This window comes from Nelusetta ayraudi, unplaced genomic scaffold, assembly GCF_046127955.1.
Source record: "Nelusetta ayraudi isolate G7.1 ecotype Tasmania unplaced genomic scaffold, CSIRO-AGI_Nayr_v1 ptg000057l, whole genome shotgun sequence".
Taxonomy (NCBI): Eukaryota; Metazoa; Chordata; class Actinopteri; order Tetraodontiformes; family Monacanthidae; genus Nelusetta; species Nelusetta ayraudi.
Window position 1 is genome coordinate 258,410 of NW_027466107.1, and position 22,408 is coordinate 280,817.

General features: G+C 48.4%; 1 protein-coding gene across 3 annotated transcripts in view; it reads left to right on the forward strand.

Moving 5' to 3' along the window:
* asic2 (acid-sensing (proton-gated) ion channel 2) overlaps positions 1–22,408 on the forward strand; it is a 194,086-nt gene that overhangs the window by 164,974 nt on the left and 6,704 nt on the right. For 2 of the 3 annotated variants that reach the window (XM_076038470.1, XM_076038468.1), the window contains 4 exons: positions 6,331–6,481; positions 14,190–14,317; positions 20,361–20,511; positions 20,735–20,791. In XM_076038470.1, the coding sequence (XP_075894585.1) occupies positions 6,331–6,481; positions 14,190–14,317; positions 20,361–20,511; positions 20,735–20,791 (487 nt within the window). The remainder of the gene's footprint in view (positions 1–6,330; positions 6,482–14,189; positions 14,318–20,360; positions 20,512–20,734; positions 20,792–22,408) is intronic. The other variant, XM_076038469.1, reaches the window with a different exon arrangement.

Here is a 22,408-nt window from a genome sequence, read left to right on the forward strand (position 1 = left end):
CTCTAACGCAGCGGCTCTCTGCATTATTTATCTCTGTAGTCCGACCGGGCGGTGAAAGTGCTCACCTTGCAACTCAATGGAGTCTTTTTTTCCCCTTATAAACTTCACTTCTCCCTCCGTCTCTGCCTGAGAAGCCTGGAGGCTGGACACTCTCCACTGTGCCTCAGTCCCCCAACCCCCCCACCCACCCTCCTCCTCCAAAGCTCCTCCCTGCTCGCTAAGGCCGATTATCATCCAACGGCCAGCTAAATTCCCCCATAATGGATATTGATTTGTCAAATAATATGGCCAGATCGGAGCCGCGCTCCTACAAAAGCCTCGAGCTGCTTCGGCGGAACAAATAAAAGTCAGCGGCCGATGTTGAGGCGGCTCCCTGGTGGTTGCAGCGGAGACGAGGTTCCTTCCACCTGCATGGTTCCGTGATGAGTGGACGCATGAGCAGCTGAATGTCATCCAGAGGGAAGAAAAATAAAAACAAAAGGAAAAAACCTGCATCGAGCCTCGACAACATTTCCCTCTCTGACCTGCTTTTGCATAACACAATCTCCCCGCGTTAGAATACGACCGTAAAAACAACACAACCGCAGGAAAATAAACAGCGACGTCGGCAGTTTGCGACTGATGAGCAAGCGCTTCTGGAAGCGGTCCGATCTGGAACACGCTGCGATATCACAAATCCGCTCGCTCGAATCGGGTCACATCGCAGCCAAAAAAATTGCGCTGGCGCATTTTTTTTCTCCCCCCCCTGCGAGATGCGAGAGTCTGAGTGGCGCTCAGCGAGTTTGGCTTCAAAACACGTCGGCGCGGCGTCACGCTCCGCGGACAGGAGATAAATACGCAGGGCAACGGGAACGGGAGCGGCGGGAGATAGCATCCTGTTTCTGGAGCAATAAGCTGCCGGTCTGTTGGCGTCACGTCAGCAAGCCATTTGCAAAAGTGCGATAAGGAAATAGGAGCGTATGCAAAAAGGAAACATGAAATCAGAAGAGGGGTGGGGGTCCCTGAAGAGGCCTCCTTCACAAGAAGTGGCATATTTAAAAACACGGTAGTTCTTCCTCATTGGTGGGCACCTTCATGTTGATTCCTGCTGCTGATTGGACGTCAATATTTCTCTGATGGAATTCAAATATCTAAGGTGACGCTAAAACTTCTTCTTTTTTATATTTCTGGACTGCAAACAGTCAGTCATTGTCATTTGGCATCAGCCAACCCTGAGAGTCTGGCAGAAAGCAGGACACTTTCACCTCAGACAGCAACAATCTGAGAAATGAGATGCAAATTCACCAGTCGTATCGACGTTATCTGGCACAGAGCTACCGATCCGTTGCCCTGCTTGGCGGCTCCGGCTGCAGACAAAGAGCCTCCAACTTAAAATGTAATATTTATCCAGGACTGGCCACTTGACCCAGTTTCAACTGGAACTCTCCCACTGTGTCGCTGCTCAGAAGGAGGAGAAGAAAATCCCTAAACTGACAAAACATGCTGTCAAAAACATTATTTAAACTAAATATCTAAAAACCACCTCATCCCATCTTCCTGTCGCCAAACTTTATGGCACAGCTGCACGCAGACATTTTGAGTGTTCACCTTCTCTGTGGCGCTGCAGCAACTGCGTTCCATAGATTGCAATTTTTACAGGTGCATCCACCCCCAGCGGACAAGTCAGAAGCTGATGTGGGTGGTTTCCTTCAGCCAGGTGGGCGCCTGAACCTCGCTGTCTCAGGTTGCTGTGGCTACACTCAAACCCTGGAGGACGGACGGCTGTGGTTTTAAATGCGGTGGCTGGTGAATCTGCGCCATCCCAGAGCGCCGCTGTGATTTGTTGGGCGCGGCGGCGGCGGCGGCAACCAGCCGACCTTTCATCTTGACAGGCTGCTGCCCTAATGGCCGTATCATTTGTGACTGGCTCTCCGTGGGAGGCTGCTACGTGACCAGGGGTGGACGAGGCCGTGCCATGTTTGCAGCTCCTAGACAGCGCTCGGCGGTGAATACTAACGAGGCTTGTTTATCTCAGTCAAAGGGGCATTTTTGGTTATTTATTTTATAGGCGGCGAGGCTGCGCGTGCTCTGGCATAAGGGTCAACTATCAGACCTCTGGCTCGACAGGGATTGAGGAGGGAATCGCATACTGGAAGCGAGTGAGTGGACTGGAGCGTGCTCACAGGCCGACAGGATCCTGTGGGAGAAGAATTTTACTGGTGTTTTCTGCGATGGTGCGCTACAAAGCTGCAGCAGCATCTTGTCACTGTTGTTTTTTAAAGGCGGTCCTGATTTGACCCTCATTCAGATTCGGCAGCGTCGGGAGTGATGTATCTTATCAGCCTTATTTACTGCTAAATGCTCCTCGGCGCTCACAAAACCTCGTCCTTGACGTGCAGGAAAACAGGCTGTGTCATCCGGAGACTCGCTGACAGTGAAACTGCCTCTGAATCTGCCGTAAAATAAAAGTCTGATGATGTGAGCAGTAAAATTCAGCAAAAATTAGTGAAGGAGCCACCTGTGAAAAAAAAACAAAAAAAAAAAAAACAGAAAACAGAGCTGCGAGTGTTGAGTGACGTTGAAAAGCTCCGGCAGTCGGAAGAATCGCACGATGGTTCCCGACGGGTTCATCGCTGCATGAATGACTTTGATCATTTCCTGTAGGAGGTGTTTGTTGTTGCTTTGGCCCGTTGTTGTTGATATTGTTGGTATTAATATATTGATCTCTGCCTTATCACGAACAAAAAAAGCCAACTTCCTGTTGCGGCTCGACCCGTGTGAATGAAAAAGGAATAAAGCCAAAAGTCTGCAGTGTCTCTCTGCTGTCGACTGGCCAAACGCCGGCTCATCATTGTCTTGTTTATCGCAGCCTTTTGCCCGTTGCCCGGTGCGGTTGCACTCCTCAAGATGAAAATTGATAAGTTTGCGTTGCGTCGCTGTTATACATAATTCAGAAGGAGCAGCTCGTCGAGGGTTCGAAGGCTCGTTCCGACCGTCTCCTCCTTCTGTCTGACAGCTCTGGAGACTGAGTCAGGCAGGGTCGGCCTCCCCTGATTGGCTGAGCAGCAGAACCACCTTGTCAAGGTGTTGTTAGCGTCAGAGTCATCTCAGCAGCTCGGGAGACCTTTGTGTGTCTGGCGGTGGGACTAATGGAACGTTGACCCGGCCACCTTTTTCCAGACATCGTAAGCCACCATGACAAAAGATCTGAAAGAGGTGTGAGGTGTGAGGAGGGGGGCAGAGAGAGGGAGGGGGGGGGGGGGGGGTAGGAAGGGCAGCAAGCAGCGTCCAAACCTCCCAACAGCTATTCCCCCCCCCCAGGAGGGAGAGAGAGAGATGTTTCAATGCAGACATGAGACAAGGAGACGTTAATAGAAAGGCAGCAAGAGTATTGAGTCATGTGTGATGTCATCAAACAAGGGGAGAGTGGAAAAACAAATAAACAAACAATAAGCGGCAGGCTGGCAAATGATACCCCCACCGTCCTCCGAGGGGAGTGTCTGTGTTTGGATCTGGTGACTTTATTTTTATTACGCCTGTAACCACTCTGGAGTTCCACAGAGGGAAAGAACTCCCAACACCCAAGTGAAGCCAGTCAGACAGCACATTAAGAACATGCATCCAAACTGCCTGTGTGCTGTCATGACTGTGTCCTCCCAAAGACTTGGCCGTCCAACTTGACTCAAAACTTCAACGTTCGCACTTTTTCTTGCCTACATTTTTCACACTAGCCTCCTGGCCTGAAGCTCTGTTCATGGAATGGCTGGTTAGTCGCTACACTCTTCCCACTGCTACATGGCCAGGAAGCTCCAGCAAATCATTCGGGCCAAGAACACGAGACGAACTGGACAGCCGAGGCTTCTGGCGAGCATAAAATATGGAGACAGGATTCCTTTCCAGTCTTTGAAGGCGACTGGCTTCCACCGGGTGGAATTCAGCCGCCTTGTCAAACTTCTGAATGGTCATGTGGTTCAGAAAGTCCCTTCGTCGTCATGGTGGCGAGCAGCGGTGAATGGGTAAAGCGTCTCTCTCTGCACAAGTCGAAGTATTACGGCACAAATCGACTCTCTCTTTATGCTAATGGCGGCAGGTTGCGTGCAGTCAAGTGGTGTTTGCGGCCGCCAGACTGCAGCGCCGACGTGGCGACGTGTTTGACCAGCGTCATACGAGACCCTCTCCTATCGGCGGCGGGGAGTCTGAGAAACGCTGCCGCGTCGTGTGCCTGCAAACAAGGAGTGATGGCCCCATGAATATTTATTAGCCAATCTCCTCAACACTAGCATGCAATTTATTTTCCGCAGTCCCCTCTGTGTAGTGTCGCTGAGCCGAGGCGTGATGTGGTACTCATTCCTCCCATCCGCCTCGCCGCTGCGTTCGCCAATCGATCCGTCACGTCGGTGAAGCGTCCCTGAGAAGGCCAGTGTCAATGCAGGAGGAGCATTGAGCGAGAAAATCCATCGCATCCAGCGAGGAAAACACTTCTTTTTGTTGAAGTGTTTTCATGAAGTGTCAACGGCAAACGTCAGGCGAGCTGCCTCAAGGCGACACAGTACTTCTTCTAACGCACAGCCAGTCGGGTCAAACAGGTCGGCTCACTTGTGTAGTGGGAGGATTTAACAAAAAAAAGCATTGATTTTCAAATGGCTTGGAGTTGAAAATAGCTCACTTTATTTAAACAAATCCACTAAATTGGTACAAATTAGCGCTAATAGCTGCCAGTTGCACCACTTAACCTTCCTGGGCACGCTTTGATTGTTTCGCCCCATCATGGCAAAAGTCGTTTTGTTGACGCTGAGAGTTACAGATGTTATGTTCTTCTCTGAGTTTTCATGCTACTGACTCTCTGCTTCAGGGGTATTGAGAGGAAACGTCGCTTTGCTTACTTTACACTGTTAATCGTCCTCACTTGTGCAGCGTTTACCTCTACAAAAAGCAGACTACAGGCCAAGACTTGATCTTGTTTTTACAAACTTTTGCAACGTGCACACTGCTGAAGCTTTGCACTCAATTAGCAGCAGCTAGCAAACTGTTTCAAAATAAAATGTTTCAAGGCAAACACAAACACAACCGTGTGTCCGCGTGCACACACACGAGCATTCACACACTCACTCACTTGCACACACACACACACACACACACACACACACACTCACTCCCTGCCCTGCCATGTTTTTCCCAAATAGGTTGCAGTCTGCAATGTTTAGTCCATCTATTATTCATTAATGTGTCAAATCCATTTTGATGAGTCACAGTGAGGTGGTGGAACGGAGCGAGAGATGAATGGAGGAGAAATGTATTGTTGCACGCACAACAAACACACACGCTTGCAGAGAGCAAGAGCTCTTCTCTAATATTTGCTGCTTACTTTGAAGGTGAAACACGATGGAGTGCTCTCAGGTTTTCAAGTGATTATTTTTCTGACTTTATTTAGTGAGGAAAAGCCAGAGTGGGAAGAAAAGGAAAGTTTTCCAAAGCCGTAAATGCGCCGAGTGTCTCTTGACTTTCTGTGATTGGCTGCAATGTCTGAACTCATGATACAGCTGCAGCTTAAATAATAAAACTCAGGCAGGTAGCTAATGACTTTTTGTCATCTGTACATTTGGCCGTTGTCACCTTTTTCTTTTCCTCATGAATTTTATGACTCAGAGGTGCTTGTGCTGCGTTTGGCTCTCTTCTGTTGTGTTTTCATTGTGTTTTTTTCTGCCTATGTATAAATATACATCATTTGGACTGAATTTGAATTGTGCAAACTGTTGAGAACTGATAACACCAGTGAAGTGGAAGTGACGGAGAAAGTTGCTGTCGGCTGATGACAGAAGGTGGTTATTAAAGTGGTGATGTCGCATGGTGAGATAATGGAGACACAAACGACTTCTGGCTAAAATGTTTTACTGCTGCTCTTCAATTTGTACAAAATCTACACCTGGACCTCGTCTGGAGGTTCTGCATAAATTTCTCTCCAACACATCCTGATAGTGTGAAACCGTCATTTATTGCCCATTACTGAATCTCACATAAATCTCAATTAATAGGTGAAAACACAGCCGCACAACCGGCTAGAGGACAGGTTGATGTCCTCCCTGAAGCGCCACTGAGCCGCAGTGCAAAAAAAAGCTTCCTGCATCAGCATCATGTGACCAGTGGGATGTGATGCCTCCTGTCGGCACCTCATATTGTGCCGCCTGAATGTGAATTTGAGTATTTTATGAAACTTATTTTGTTGATGAAAAATTAAAGGTCGAAGCAGACAACTGGATATTTGAACAGCAAAATTTACAGGCAAGAAAATGATTGTTTGTCAACCTACCAACCAACCGCTAAAGCTCCTCCCCTCACTGTCGCCCCCCTCAGGTGTTCACCAGGTACGGCAAGTGCTACATGTTCAACGCGGCCGAGGAGGGCAAGACGCTGCGCACCACCATGAAGGGAGGGACGGGCAACGGCCTGGAGATCATGTTGGACATCCAGCAGGACGAGTACCTGCCCGTGTGGGGCGACACAGGTAGGCAGACCAACAGGGGGCGCTCCCACCCTCACACATCGAGGCTCCTCCTCCTCCTCCTCCTCCTCACGCTGAGGCAGGTTTTCGCCTTTCAGAAGCATCCAAAGCGACGAGACGCAGCCTCAAAGTGAGTGTGAGACTGTGATGAGGATCAAATCCAGTAGTTTGAAATTTAATTTCGCACACAGCCTGTGGGGCCACAGCTCTATTTTTTTCCATTCGCCTTTATGTAATTAAGCCGTAATTAAGAGCGGAATGATTCGACGTCCTCCTGATGAAATCACTTCGGGGACAGTTTGTCGCCCGGGAAGCCCATAATTAAATTTTTAAATCATCAGCCATCTCTGCCGCCGCAAAATGCAGCAGATCTTAAAGATGTGTGGGAAGCGTTCGGTCCGTTTGAAGCGTTTTCTTCCTCCAGTCGTGACCGCAGCTCTCTCAGCAGATGCCTGCACTGGGATAAAAAGCCTCCAAGAGAACATCCTCACTCTGTGTCGAGCATTGTGTTGGTTATTTCTTGCTACCAAGAGCATCCGCACGCCGATCATTCATCATCACATTCAGAAACCTTTCAAGTGAAGTGGCAGCAGCAGCCGTTTGTGGTGTCTTTACATTAGACACTCTGCTTGTTGCAGATCCTATTTGTACTCTCACTGCGGCTGGTTTCAAGTATTCATTTATTTATTTATTTTTGCAAAACTTGTAAGAACATTTTACTTCTGCTGAAGCCACGGCGGACCAGCGTGGTTCCAGAAAATGCAACACTGTCTCGTTTCTCGGCAACATGCACCCTCCTCTCTCCATGCGCAGCAGCTGGTTTTTCCTCTTGCAACACTGCTGGAGACGGCATGATTTAATTCATCCCCAGATGAATTCAACCTTCTGTGTTGGTCTTTTCTGTTAATCTTTTTGCTCTGCTGGGAGTTTCTAAAACAGCTCTAGAAAACAGTGAAATAGCATTAAATAATAATCCATCAAGCCAGCTGGATTTTTATTTCTCCATTCTCGTAGATCCATAAAGAGAAAGTGCTTTGAGCACGGCCGCACCAATCAGCACCACCTGAGGGCCGAGAGTGGCGGGCAGGGTTTCAGTTTCAATTAAGACTTGGATGCGGTCAAGATTTCTGCCTTTGAAGTCACGCCTTAATGTTTGTTCGTTTTTCTTTCTTTTTGCTACTGTGGCATTTTTCTTGCTTTTCTGCAGGAAGCTAAAAGCTTCAAGAGATTTGTTTTGGGGGCAAACAGCCTGTTTTGAATCAGAGTCAAACTGTCGCTCCACGTTTTTCGTGGAAAAAACGTCCTCCTCTCCTCTTTAAAGAGCATCATCCACAGGTCGTTGCTTCATCGTTATGTGAATCACATCTCATGGATGTGTGTGACAGTTTCTATTAAGGAGGCCTCTTAGTCACCATTGTCTATCTTACATCTGAAAGTGGCAGCCAGCCAGCCAGCCAAAGCTCCCAGTGGTCCAGCAGATGGACTTCATTTCCTTCAGGTCCCACTTGGAAGCCATCCATCATTTGAAGAGAGAGAAAAAGAGAGAGAGAGAAAATAGAAGCCTGCCAGTAGTTTTCCTCCGCCAGCAGGTCCCTCACCTCCCCGCTGGCTCCAGATCCCCCCTCAGGTTTTTATCTCTGTCTCGGCACACACCCTGACAGCCTGTGGACCTCCATGTCCCAGCAGGCCGAGGTCCCGCCACCCTTGTTTATCCCGCCGCTTCTTCAGCCCAGGTAATGTGAATAGTTCTCTGCAGGGAGCGCCGGACTGTATCTCCGCCATCGGATCAATTGAGTGGATGTAAAGATGGGCGAAGCCATCGTGGCCTAACCGGCTGCTTTGCAAATTCCTGCTCGCAAGCCAAGAAGTCGTTTTCACGGTCGGCGCCACCTCGTGTCATCCCAATTCTATATTCTTTACATTGGTTACCAGTTAGTTTAGGATTCATTTGAAGATTTTAGTACTTACTCTTAGAGCCCTCCATGATCAAGCCCCCTCGTGCATCACTGATCTACTGAGACCCAACTCTCCCTCGTGTTCTTCAGGGTCATCACATCAGAAACTCTTGATGGTCCCCTGCACCCATTTCAAAGCGCGAGGTGATTGCTATTTCCAGGCCGGTGCCCCTCGCCTCTGGAATGCACTTCCACTGACCTCACGCAGCATAGAGTCCGCTGAAGGTTTGAAGAGAGAACTTAAAACCAGGCTTTTCCCTACGTTGATGTTTTAGAGCCTCTGTGAAGTTACTTGTTGCTGCGCCGTTGTGTGCCCCTTCTTTGTCATCTTTGGTATTTTGTGGTATTTCATCATTGCTGCAAAGCAATTGTGTCTCTGAAAAGTGCTCTATAAATGAAATGTACTTGCTTGGTTTACTTACTTAGAGCTTATTTGCTTTTTTGCCTGCGATTTAGACCAAAAAAAACCCAATTAAAACCAGTTTCTTTGTTTGTTATTTTTTTTGCAACCAACTTTGGCAGTCCCTGCTGGCCAAATGATAGAATCAAAGGTTTTTGGCACTTTTCCTCAGACCACACCCTCTGCCTCTCCCTCCCCCTCCCTACACACCCACGAGCAAAAAAACAATAACAGAAGAAGAGATAACGGACCAAAATAAGACCCAGCTCACCTCCAGTGTGATCGCATGAACAAACCAACAAGATTTGTGGAGGTGAGCGGAGTAGCGAGAGAGACGAGTTGGCCTGTTGCCTGGAAACCAGACTCGCCCCCCCCCCCCCCCCCCCTCCTCACTTTCTCTCTTTCTCTTTCTCTCTCTCTCTCTCTCCCTCTCTCACTCTCCCGAGAAAAATGTTACAAATGAATAAATGGATTTGGAAGCATCGGCATTATCACGCAGCGAGCGTCAGCAACATATTTCCTTAAACAGGCCCTAAATATGCACTTATACCGATTTTTTTTATTTTTTATTATCATCTCTGTGCGCCGCCCGTTTACAAATCAGAGCGGCAGCGATCCGTGTCCCGGCTTTACGGCCTGCACATTTAAATATCGCACTGAATATTTCATGACCAAAGCCATAACTATTACAGGTTATGAGATTTTTTGTTTTTTCTTGCTTGGGACGTGTAAGTAGAGTGAGCAGAGCAACCTGCGGTCACACTGGCCGCAGGACGTCCTGCTCACTGCAGGGAGCAATCAGCCGCAGAGACAAGCTGTTATTATGTTACAAGTAAAAATGCCGGAAAACAAGAAAATATAACAAACTCACTGCGGTGGAGCAGGTTCGGGCTTTCGGAGTCATTGAAATGTTACTAATTTTAATTAATAAAAACGGTTGTCAGTGGGCAATTAGCTCAACTTGGGCAGCACAATAGCCACATCACCGCTCAGATCGATGAGCCGCCCACGCAGCCACTGACTCACTCTCCCACATTTTCCCGAACAAAAGTGCAGCGTTCGCACACCTGACTCAGCCACTGGGTTTCCTGCAGCGCCGCCAAACGTTGTCGTCCTCCAATGAACGACGCTCAAACACGTCGTGGCTCCTTCCAACTGCTCCTGTGTGCCTGTCATATTTTGGCTTCGTCCAGGATTAATCAGCAGGCTGACATTTTAAAAGGTGCTGCGGCTGCCACACACCCACCACATTTATTTTTAACAGGATAAGAAACAAAATTCTAGTAATCTTGTGGGATCAAAGGCCTTTTGCGACATGATTCATAGCCGCTGTTTGGAGTCAGCGGTGATGAATAGTTGTGTCTCTGTCATGCTTCCAGATGTTTGCTCCCAGTTTTTTTTTTTAGTTTTCTTTTATTTTGTGATTTCTTTTTTTCCAGCGCATGTCTGAAAAGCCCCGTTATACATCTGAGATTTTTGTCTTTGCCGTGATTAAATCAGAGCGCGGCTAAAAAGCACTTTAAGGGAACAAAGACGGAGAGACAAATAGATGTTTGTCAAATAGAACCGAGTGGAAGTGGAGGAAGGAAAGCTTTTGTTCCGTTTGATTGTGTGCGTTGCTCTGTGCTCCTGATGTTAAACTGCGCTTCTGCTTTGATATCCCTCTTGCAAGCGTTCAGAGAGAATCACGGCTGGTGTCTTTTTTTAGTCTTTTGTTTGGGTCGGTTTTAGCCCATTGTTGCACAGAGCAGTTCTGCTCATTGAGCGAATTTGTCTCTCTTTCTGTGTGCTGACCTAAAACCAAAACTGGGCCAGTTTGAAGGAGGAACATGTTCATTTAAAAGTGAATAAATATTCCAAAGATTGAGGGAATGAAGAAAAAGACAGCAAAAAATGTAAAAAGCGGTATATTTAGATTTTCTCTGCACGTTATCAGCTGTCAGCAGAGCTGTGATGCAGTCGGAATTATTTCCCACCTGTGTTTGGGGTGACAGGTTGGTCCGTCCGTCACTCCCGGAACAACCCACCCACACACACACACACACACACACACACACACACACACTCCCAGCCCCCAAACTGCCTCTCCTCCGTCTGCCCCGAGGCCAAGACGTTTCCCGCTCGTGTCGTTCTGTGGAGGAACGACGGAGCCTTGTCAGCGCGACCTGCTGCGGGCGGTAGACCCTCATTACGCCTCGCTGTCACGGCTAAATGTCGGCAGTTTGGTGTCAACACGTTGCTAAAAAAATATATACACATAATGTTGCAGCAACAGTTTTGGTCCCCCCGGTGGCTACGAGGGACACAGACTGGCAGTGTCTGCTGGTGTCTGAAGCTGGACAAAGAGACTGCTGCATCACGGCAGATGAAAGTGAAAAATTCTCTGGCGGGGAGGTTGGGGGGGGGGCGATAATTGAAGGATTTGGGTGACGGAACAGAAAATATCATCAGTCGTTCAGTTGACAGCTCCAGCAGTTTGTGGAGTCAGAAAATCTTTCCGCTATATTTCACACAAACCATCTTTCAGCTCCTTGTTGTGAAGATCTTTGTGGCGGACTTCAAGTTTTGTCTCACGCACTCCTGCAGCTCCTGCAGCTCCTGCAGCTCCTGCTGCTCCTGCAGCTCCTGCTGCTCCTGCTGCTCCTGCTGCTCCTGCAGTGAATTTGGATCGTCACCGGAACACCAATCTCACCGCGGTCGGTGTTTTGTTTGCAGGAAGAATGTTTGAGATGGAAAGTCTGAGTGCTGGAGCTCCTCCTGCAGACATACCGTGGTGTGAATGTCCCCGCTGTTCCCTGTCCCGCCTCGTGAAAACAGCAGACACTCACTGCAGAGGGTGGGAGTTCAATCTGTGGCGGCTGTGAGATCAGCGTCGCAAGGAATCTGGCCCAGGATGTTCCAGACAGACAGACAGACAGACAGACAGACAGACAGACAGACCCGACAGTCAGAAGCCGGGTGTGCACAGGTGTGACTGTAAACAGCACTCAGTTCTATAGAGCAGCACCCGGGAAAATCTGGCTGTGTATGATGTCACAAAGGGCACCTCTCCTAGACGGATGACACATCTTCCTCAGCCAACTGTTTGGCTCCGCCCTCTGACGCGGCTGGAGGCTGCAAACACAGGGCTAAACACGCTGGTTCCTGGAGAGCAGCCGAGTGTTTTTGGTGGAATTGTTCTGCAAAGTGGCTGTAAGACTTTTACTCCTGACAAATACGGAACGCAATGAAAAAAAGAGATGCATTGAACATCGTCCGTCTCTGCGACCATCAGCCTTCACAACGCAAACTCACCCCGGACCCACAACAGCACATTGTCTTGCTTCTCCTTGAGAAATCACAACGTGTTTGTCCTCGGCGGCTGCTCGTTCACCACCGGGATGAAGTTTAAACCACTAAAAGACCATAACTGAAAAATCTACGCTCGAAAGATTCGCTTTAAATCACGTTTTAGGTCCTAGTCGTCCTGTCCGCTGTTTTAAAGACGTTTATTTTTGTATCGCAGTCTATGGGAAAAATACCTCTTGGGTCCATGGAATTTTCTTTGCCGCACTACCTCGAGTGGCCACTGGGAAAGATTTTTGCACCGCCATATTACCAGTCTGGTATCCAGTTGTTATAATACATCCATGAGCAGTATGTCATGTATGTCACGTGACATCGAGACCACATGACATGACGCTAGGAGGGGGAGGGGCCTGGACGCCTCTTTGATCTTTGTCGACCTTGTGCTGGTTTGTCAGACAGCAGCAGTGATGAATCCTCGTTGACACAGACTTCATTATATTGGAGTGAGTTTATTCCAAAAAGAAGTCTTGCTTCGATCAGGCGCCGGTTCACCTGACGGAGGTCCCGGAGCCAATGTGAACAACTCCAACATGACAATAGCAGCTTCTGGTATACAGAGGTCAGTGGTTGACTGGCTCTCCCATCACACTGAACAACAGCCCACATATTGTCTTGACCTTCAAGGTCATTCTAGGATCCCCCTTGTCCAGCCAATACCAGATGTTTCCTCCATGGTAACCATGCCCATATTTTCAACTCCACCATGAAACCATACACTGAACAAAATACAGCTTATAGCTGGAAGTAGGGTGAGCAGTCAGACACGACCCTTCAAAATTTTTCCTCTGTTGCTGCCTGTGACCAGGGCCGCCCTCAGGAATGTGTTTGTTGTCGCAGTAAGTGGGAGACATTCCTTCATCAGTCCATCAGTGTGGCCCAGTGAGGGGGATGTTTTGTGTGTTGGTGGTGTTGTTGTTGTTGTTGTTGTTGTTGTTGTTGTTGTCGTCCTCGTCGTTGTCCCACAGCTGCTAATTGAGCCGCAATTCAGCAGCGTTAATGAAGACACGCTACATAAAGGACGACTGTGTGTCGTATGCGTGTATGGGTGTGGGTGTGTGTGTTGATATATGACCTGACAGTGTGAAGTCACCTGATTGGCCAGCATGCTTGGCAGCAGTGGGAGGGGCTGGCGACTCGGCTTGGTGAACGAGCCGCTGCAGCAGAAGATGAAGACGTTTAATTAGTTTTTAGTTTAGATGGCGCCGCCGCCGCCGGTGCCTCGGCCCAGACACTCGCTGTGCGCTAAATACACGCCGGCTAATAGCTTTTCTGTCCCTTCAATGATGCAGCGAGCTGATTATAAGGGACAAACGCAGGACGAGACTCGTGCAGCGAGGAGAAAGAAAAGCAAGTAAAAGAAAAACAGCTCTGAAGTACAGGACATAAAAACTCCTATTGGACGCCTCAGGGAGGAACAGTGGCACACACGCACACACACACACACACACACACACACACACACACACACACACACACACACACACACTGAAATCGTCTCTTCATTTTCCTGTTTTTTCTCAGTTTGGATGAACTCAGGCAGTGGCGGCCAATGCTGCCGCCGCCGCCTGATGGATGAGTGCATCACTGCAGCAATGGGCCTCCTCCTCCTCCCCCTTCCCCTCCTCCTCCTCCTCCACCACCTCCCCATCTCCTCCTCCTCATCACGCCTGCACAGCAGCTTGGCCTGCACGGCTGATGGGTTTGCTCGGGTGACGGAAGCCTTGATGTAATGTCTGGCGGGATAACGACTCGGAGCAGGAGAGAACACGTGGAGAGAAAGTTTATCAATCTGCGCGGCGGTGTGTGTGTGTGTGTGTCTTGTAAATAAGCTAACGCTATTATGATATGCGATCACATTACATCCCTCAGCTTTGGCGGCAACAACCAGCAAGTGTTTCGCGGTTTCCTGTCTCTCTCTCTCTCTCTCTCCTCTCTAGCTTTGTTTTTATGGGTTTTTTTTGAAAAGGCCGGAAGCTAAAAACCGTTCTCTCTCTCCTCCCCTCTGCAGAGGACACGGCCTTTGAGGCGGGCGTGCGGGTGCAGATCCACAGCCAGGCGGAGCCTCCGTTCGTGCACGAGCTGGGCTTCGGCGTCGCCCCCGGCTTCCAGACGTTCGTGGCCACCCAGGAACAGCGAGTAGGTGCCCCTCCCTCCCTCCCCTCCTTGTTTTACTTGTCGTGGTGTCAGGTGACTGTTTTTCCGCCATTCATTCGTGCTGCACCAGGTTATTACCTCCACCTCGGCTGAAACCCTCAAGCGAACGATATGATTGGTTGCCACCGGCATCACGTTTTATGAATGTTAATGACCGTGTCAGGCCTGTTTGGCTGAATACCTGCAAGGTGCTGCCGACTTCCCGCTACTGCCAGGACAGATGATCGCATTAGTGGTTCATTTATTTAGTTATTTATTTATTTCCTCTTAATGAGCAGGACTCACCTGCGCTGAGCTGCGGCATCATCTCCAGATTTAGACTCTTTCATCGTCAAGATCAACTTCCTGTCCAGCTGCAGGGCTGAAAGTCTCCACATGCTAAAATATTTAGCCGGCAATAAGCCGGTCTGACCCGCCGTGTGTTTGGCCGAGATGCTTCCGACAGTGGCTGAACTCTGCAGCAGCTGAATTGCGACTCCAGGCTCTTGATTTAATTCCATCTCACTTTACAAGTTGATATTGCATCGAGGGCAAAAAAGGTTGGATTCATTAACGCCGTCTTCTTTCCGTTCCTGTTGTGAAGTCTGCCCAGAGGCAGAGCTTCACAAAGCTCCCACATTATGCAAAAACCCACTTCAGTCATTACCTTCCACAAACAATCTGGGTCTCTGTCCTGTCAGTGAACTCCTCACTCACAAATGAGAAAAGTCTTTTCTTCGTACTTGCTGCACTAGCCCTTAGTGATGTCACAAAGGGCTGAAAAAACCTGCAATAATGTGGCAAAGAATAGCTTCCTGCTGAGGTCTGTTTGTCCGCTCTTGGTGGACCTTCATTCCCACCAACTGTCTGTCTTCGGCTTCAAATGAACAAAAGAAGTGAATCTAAAGGGACTAGGAGGGAAATGAGAGAAATGAGGAGGAAGAGGAGGAGGAGGAGGAGGTAGAGGAAGAGGAAGAAAACAATGGGAAGAGGAGATGAGCCGCTGCTGCTCTTTTGCGTCTCGCCCAGATCACCCAAGTCCATCTATCATGGCTGTAATTCCCAGCAGATGGGAGATTATATGATGCATCATTGATGAGGGAAATATTACTTACATCACCTGCAGCTCTCTTCCTCCGCCGCTCCTCTTCCTCCTCCTCCGCCGCTCCTCCTCCTCGCTCCTCAGGAGAGGAAGACTCTTCGTGATGAGCGCCGCTGATTCATGCCTGGGTTTTTATGCAGCAGCTGAGATTCATTGATTATTAAAATGTCCTGACAGGAGTGACGGTGATCCGGTGTTAATTACAGCTCCGTGTTCAGCAGCACATTCAAGGACCAGTTCTAAAAAGAAAATGAAAATAAGAAATGCAATCCCAACAGGAGAGTGTAGAGGAAGAACAGTACGAGACCTCATGAGTGTCACTGTGCGACAACTTAAGCGGTTAAAGGGCGACTAAATGCTTTCATTTCCGAGGATTGCCGGCGAGGAGGCCTGATAATCACTGACATGTATTTAAAATATTTGAGTCCAAACTCCTTTTAAAACCAAGTGGAGCCTCTTGGCCTCACAATGGGGTGGATTTTACCCTGCAGACTCAATCATTTGTAAGAGTAAAAGGTTTAAAGCGAAATGTGAAAGCGATTTAACGGATTAACGGAACCATGTTTACACTGCAAGCGTCCCTTTAGTGTTCTAGGATCCACTGACACTGAGAATGTGGATCCAGCGAGATTTAATTGAAAGTTTTAGCAGGGTTTTCCATCTTGCCGCCGTGCCTGGGATACACAGCACATCTGCTCGAGTCCACCGAGCTGACAGGCTGTCCGGGATAAACCGGATGATGTCTTCATGTCGTGACCTCGCAGCCGAGTCGTCTCGCAGAGTTCTGCGTCTGTTTACTCCTCTCGCAAACAGGCTGCAACAATTTCTTTTACCAGTCTTGTCCGTCCTGACGTCCTCAGCTGCTGACGGAGGCTCTTTCAAACTCAGCACACATTGTTTTGCCTCTCCTTGAAGAAGGATGGCTTCGGTTTGTCCCCCGGCGCCCGGTCTTTACTGCAGGGTCCAGCAGGTAATGTTCTACGAAAATTCAAGTAAAACTAAATGTCTTTAAACCAGCCAATAAATCAGATTTTAGCCATAAAAAACAAAACCAAACTGTAAAACAGGAACAACATAAACATCCCGCGGGTGTTCTTTTTTTTTTTTTTTATCACTGTCGGTGATAAAGTGGCTTTTATTATTATTATCATTATTATTCATACTTTTTGGAAAGTCCTCCCAAAAGTTTGGATGGCTCCTCACGGTATCACAGCTCAGTGAGGCGTCAGGTCATTCTCAGCGGTCGCCCTTAGCAGGAAGATCTATGTGCAACCGCTGAGGCATCCTGGGTAATGAGCCTGCGGGGCTCCTCCTCAACCCGCCCACCCGCTGCTCAGCTCCTCACGCAGGCAACCGCAGTGGGAAGCAAATTAAGCTGCGGCTAATTGATGTGGATGCCGATGACTGAAGGACGCTGGGAGAATGAGAAGGAAGCTTCCAGCTGCGCTTTCTCAACAGAGAAAACCTCAGCGGGCAGCGTTCCAGAACACCTCCAGGAAGGATCAGCGGGTCGACGGAGATCCAGGACGAGGCAGCGGGAGGCGCGTCGACACGACACCCCGGCGATTAGCGGGGCTAATGGATCGCAATCACCGAAAGCGACTTTGACAAAGGGATTAAATCAGCTAATTTGGGGCTAACGATGTCGGGTCGAGATCAAAGCCGCTCAATCAAGGCAGAAAGAGGCGGCGCCAGTTTGAATCCCTAAACAGAATCTTCTCTCTCATCTCATCAAAGCTGGCAGGGCCTGCAAAGAGTGGGGCGGGAAGGGAAAAAAACAAGATTTTCTGGGAAAGCAAAACGTGTGATGTCAATTTCACTGTGATGAAAGCTCAAAGAAAGAGGCGAGAGATTGTAAATACAAGATGGAAAGTATCAAAACGGAAGCCAAAGACAAAAAGAGCCTCTGAAATATTCATCAAATTGGAGACTCTGATTAAAGGAAAGCAGCTTCAAACTTCACAGAGGAAACAAAAAAGGCATTACTAGATTGACGTAATTGTGTCGGTACTATTACATTTTTAAAATTTTACATTTTTAAAACAGCAGAATTAAACATTTTGTGAAATTTGGTCTGAATCTGTGACTCTGGAAACATCCTCCTGAACATCCAAGCATCACGCCACCTCGAGTGACCAGGAAGTGACCTCACGGCTGCAGTCTGCCACAGAAAAACTTTTTCTTTGTGTAATTAAATGCAGAGCAAATTAGTGTGTGTACAAAGTGTTTTTTTCTTTTTCCTCCGCAGAGTAAAAGTGCTGTTTCACTCTGGAGTTGGATCTAATTTAGAGAAAAGCCTTGGCTTCACTGCCCCCATGTCACCCTCCCGCTGCTGGAACAATGACCTTATTAAGCCCGCCCTGTTCGGGACTTTTTGTAATAATAATATCATCCCTGGTTGAACAGAATGTACCATGTAATTAAAGCTGAACGGGAGCATGGTCTGTGATGAATCGCACCCGGAGCCGGGCACGGGCTGCTCTCACTTAACTCTATAATCAGGCCAGCAGGTCTCAACTTAATGAAAGGGAATATTGAGCACCTTAGATTATCTGATTACGGAGAAATAATCAGACGAGGGATCAGCCGGTGCTGCCTTTAATTAGACGAGCCTGGACGATTACCTGCCGAGTGGCGGTGACTCCGAAGGTGAAGGATCGCTGAGCCGCAGTTTCACTGCGCTGCCTTAAGAAAGTAAATCTTGTCTGGATGTCGACATCCATTATTGCCGACGCCCGCTGGCACCACCAAGGTCAGGTCAGGACGTCAGCGTCCAGAACAGAGAATAAATTATTCACCAAGTTTCGTTTAAATTGGTGTATATATCTGAACGTGTTGGATGGTGTGAGTGGAAAAGAAAAGCCATCCAATTCCCCAGCAGCTGAGCAGCAGCACCTGCTGATTGTCGGGCTTTCAGTCCTGTCAGCCCTAACAAGCAGACGGAGGCCAGATTTCACCTGGCAGGAAGTCCCGGTTTGTCTCAAGAGCTCCAAAACTTCCCCCGGTGGAAAAACCAAAGAATTGCGTTCTTGGCAGAGGAGCGGAGGAGGGAAGCTGGGCAGCCGAGGGTGGCTCGGGCGGGGGATGGGGAAAGCGCGGCGAGACGTGATGGTGAGCAGATGGGCCTCCACCTCCACCCTCCCACCCCCCAATCCCAGACCACTGAGCCGCCAGAGCGCGAGCACAACATTTGGAGGTTTTTTTGGAGCTGGCGTTTGCAGAACCGTGCTGGGATTTCTGAGACAGATCCTGCAAATCTGTCCGATTGTTTTCCACGTTGTTGGCCGTGTTTCAGCAGCTGCAGCAGCAGCACGTCCTCGGAGAGCCCAGGCTGTCGGCGAGGCTGTCGGCGACAGACCGCAGCTCGTCCACGTCCATTCCAGTCTGTAGAAGAAGCTGTGAAACTGTGATTTCTCACTCGTGCCGCGCGCATCAAGCGCATTTCTGAGACATGGCCTGTTTTAATGAAATGATGTGTTTATACACGACGGCCTCCAAAAGCTGCTTGAAATCTAAGTAAGTAAAAATGAGTGGCCAAGTGGCCACGGTCATAATCCTCCAGAACATCTCAGTAATCACCGTGACAGACTTTCTGCGAGATCGTCTGTGTCTGAGGAGACCCTCAGTCTAACAGAGGAGCAGGAGGTTGACGTGCAGATATACAGAAGTCTTGATGACGTTGTTGCCACATTGCAATGCAAGACTGTGAAAATGTATCGTCCGTAAACGTTGTATCGACTCAATCATTGTATGAGAATACGATACATTTGAATCTAGTGAGCTCCTGTTGGTCTAAACTCACAACCAGCCACGCAGAATCGGACCATCAACTCAGTGTTGGCATTGCAACATGGTTAGAACTGTGAGAAGACACAAGTGGTTCCTATTTTGACAGAACTCACAACTGATACGCACAGAGATTAGAGTTCAGAGATTAGCAATATGGTTGTTTTTTGTTGATACATATTCTTCAATTCACTCCCACTACTTCCTTACTTAGCATGACTATCCCATGACTGAAATGACATTTAGAAAATTTACATTTTAATTGTCAAATAATTATTGATTTGATTTGCAATATACTTCCACTGGTGATTAATTGGCTGAATACAAATAAGAGCTACACTGACATATAATCTGGGAGAGTGCTTATAAATTATGAAGACCCTGATGATGTGAAAACTTGATATCATGTTGTTTCACTGAAATGGGAGGGGGGGGGGAGGGGGGGGGCTATGAACATAATGGCTGTAGTTATGTGACTGATGATTCTACATTGCTAGTAATAGGATTGTTCTCAAACGCTGCACGTTGCTTGTTGAGCTAACTGTCTTATTGCAATTTTATATTCCAGAGCAATATGTAACGTTTGAAAGTGCTGCCAGTGATGTTTGACCCTTTTGTGGTTTTTCTTTGCTTTACAAAATGCTGCTAATGGATGATTCAGCTTTGGCCAACAACATTCCTTTTTGTGGTTGCAGCTCTTCAAGAGTATATACAGGCTCTACACTGTACCTGCAGTTGATTTGGGTCAGGACGCTCCCACTCTGAAGAAGCACACAGAAAGCTGAATAATATACTGTTGTGGCTTGGAGCAGCACAGTGTATCCTAGCCTCTTAGAAAGTACAATCAGAAAATGATTTGGTTTTAAATTGTTCAGTTGGTGCTGTTTTTATTACGTAAAGTAATAAAAACAGTAAGTAAAAGTAAAACACACAGTTCTTGGAAATAGGTCCTTTATGATGTCACAAAGGGCACTAATACCTCTCTCAGGTTAGTGACCCCACCCCCAGCTGGGTGTTGGCTCCACCCTGTCGGAACATCAGTTTTAGCAGGAAGCATTTTTTTGTGGGTTGCTACTAACAAAGGGCTAAATATGTGTGAAGCCTGTGTTAAAGCAATGCTCTGCCTCCTGCCCACCCCTCCCACCCCCTCCCTTGCAGCTGACCTACCTGCCTCCGCCGTGGGGAGAGTGCGAGTCCAAGGCCCTGGAGTCGGGCTTCTTCCAGGTGTACAGCGTGACGGCCTGCAGGATCGACTGCGAGACGCGCTACATCGTGGAGAACTGCAACTGCAGGATGGTGCACATGCCCGGTAAGGACTGTGTTGTTGTTGTTGTTGTTGTTGTTGTTTTATTGATGTGACAAGTCAATAGTGGATCAGCGGCTAAGAGAAATTAAAAAGAAAGCAAAGAGGTTGTCAGACTTTGTGTTGGTGTCAGCAGGAGGCGTCGCTCCTCCTTTATTGTGTCATGACTCTGCTGCTGCTGCTGCTGCTGCTGCTGCTCTGATTGGCTTCCTGCAACTTCCCTCTCCAGGCGACGCCTCCTACTGCACACCTGAGCAGTACAAAGACTGCGCCGAGCCCGCCCTCGGTAAGTCAACACGTGTTTACTTTCCACTTTACGTATCATCGCTTTGCTTCAGTGAGGATTAGGATTTGCTTCTGCTTTTTTCCCGCCCCTCCGTTGAAAGCAGGCTTAGGAAAAAGCTTCAAACTTCCTTTAAAGACGAGCAACAGCGTCGAGAGGCTTTTAAACTCCTCCCCATTTGACGCGATGCTCAGTGCTGAGGATGATAGAGGAGGGGAATGGAGAGGAGGAAGAGGAGAGAAATGAGTGCAGGAAAGGATGAACTTGACGTCCTCTCTGCCTGTCAGTGGAGCTCATTTTAAAAAGATCTTGCATCGTCACGGAATTACTCAGCACACACACACACACACACACACACACACACACACACACACACGGCTCAGCTAATAGACTTTGGGACTTCACGCCAGGAAGTGAAAGTGTCACCACTTAACTTTCTGATTTATCAAGAGGACATGATTCGTCTCAATATTCTCCTGGGGTGCGTGTGCATTTGTGCGTGCGTGCGTGCGTGCGTGCGTGCGCTTCTGTTTGTGCATGCGTGCGCGCACGCAAACTTCCCAGAAACCAGCATCAGAGCGGGCAGGTGCCGCAGTGTCGGAGTCCAATTTAATGGCTGGATGCGCAGATAGATGATGGCTCGTATTTTCCGCCACTGAGCTGAATGATGCCCACGGTCGGGACATTTATTCAGCTCCTCAGTTTCAGAATTCGTCTCGAACCTCTTCATTGGCTTTTGAAGTATCGATCAGATTCCATCTCCTTCTTCTAATGAGTGCACTTTAATGCCTTTGTGTGCTCCGCAGAGCCTCATGAAAGTCAGATGATGCTGTTTTGCCGCTGAATTTAATCACTGATATTTCAGGGGGGTTTTTTAGGGGATGGGGGGGGTGTTTAAACCTATTTGAAAAAACCCACCCACACTGTTGTCCTCTTGTATTTGATTTACCGCACAGAGGATTGTAATTAGACCTGGAACGCAACGCACCCAATGTTTTAAAAAGTCATTTTTCTGTGGCGACGCCAAAGCGTTTAAAACCATTATTTCCCCCCCGCCCCCAGATAGATGCTGTTGGAAAGCTGATAAACGTCAGTGTCACCGCAGTGAGTGGCTCCCAGTGGTGGAGGCGGATTAATCAGCCAGTCCTTGTTTGCTCACCTACTCGTTATCAATAGCGCATCAACAGCCGCTCGGCCGGCGATTCATTCAGGAAGCCCAGAGCAGCTGCGGCAGAGAGAAAATGTGTTTGGCTGTCGCAGAAGGAAGGTCTCTCGACCCACCCGGAGGGGGGGGGCGGTCGAGAACCATGGCCTCGGACGCGGAGGTGCTGATTCTCGGAAGGAAGATGTTGGCAGAAAATCACCACGTACAGTTGGACGTTAAGCTGAGGAGGCCGTACGTAAGCCGACAAAGCGTAGAAACAAACTAAGGCCAAAGTGACACGAACAAAGTTCAGCAGTTTGACAAGGTCGTCTTGGCGCCAGCTGCCGAACACAGTTGAACTTGTTTATTTTGTTTTTTTTGTCTTCAATCCATTTCTTGCTGCTCTCCCCTTGTGTAAACAAAAGTCTTGAACGATTGCTAAGTCCTTGGTTGGTGCAGCCAGAGATAACAGCAAC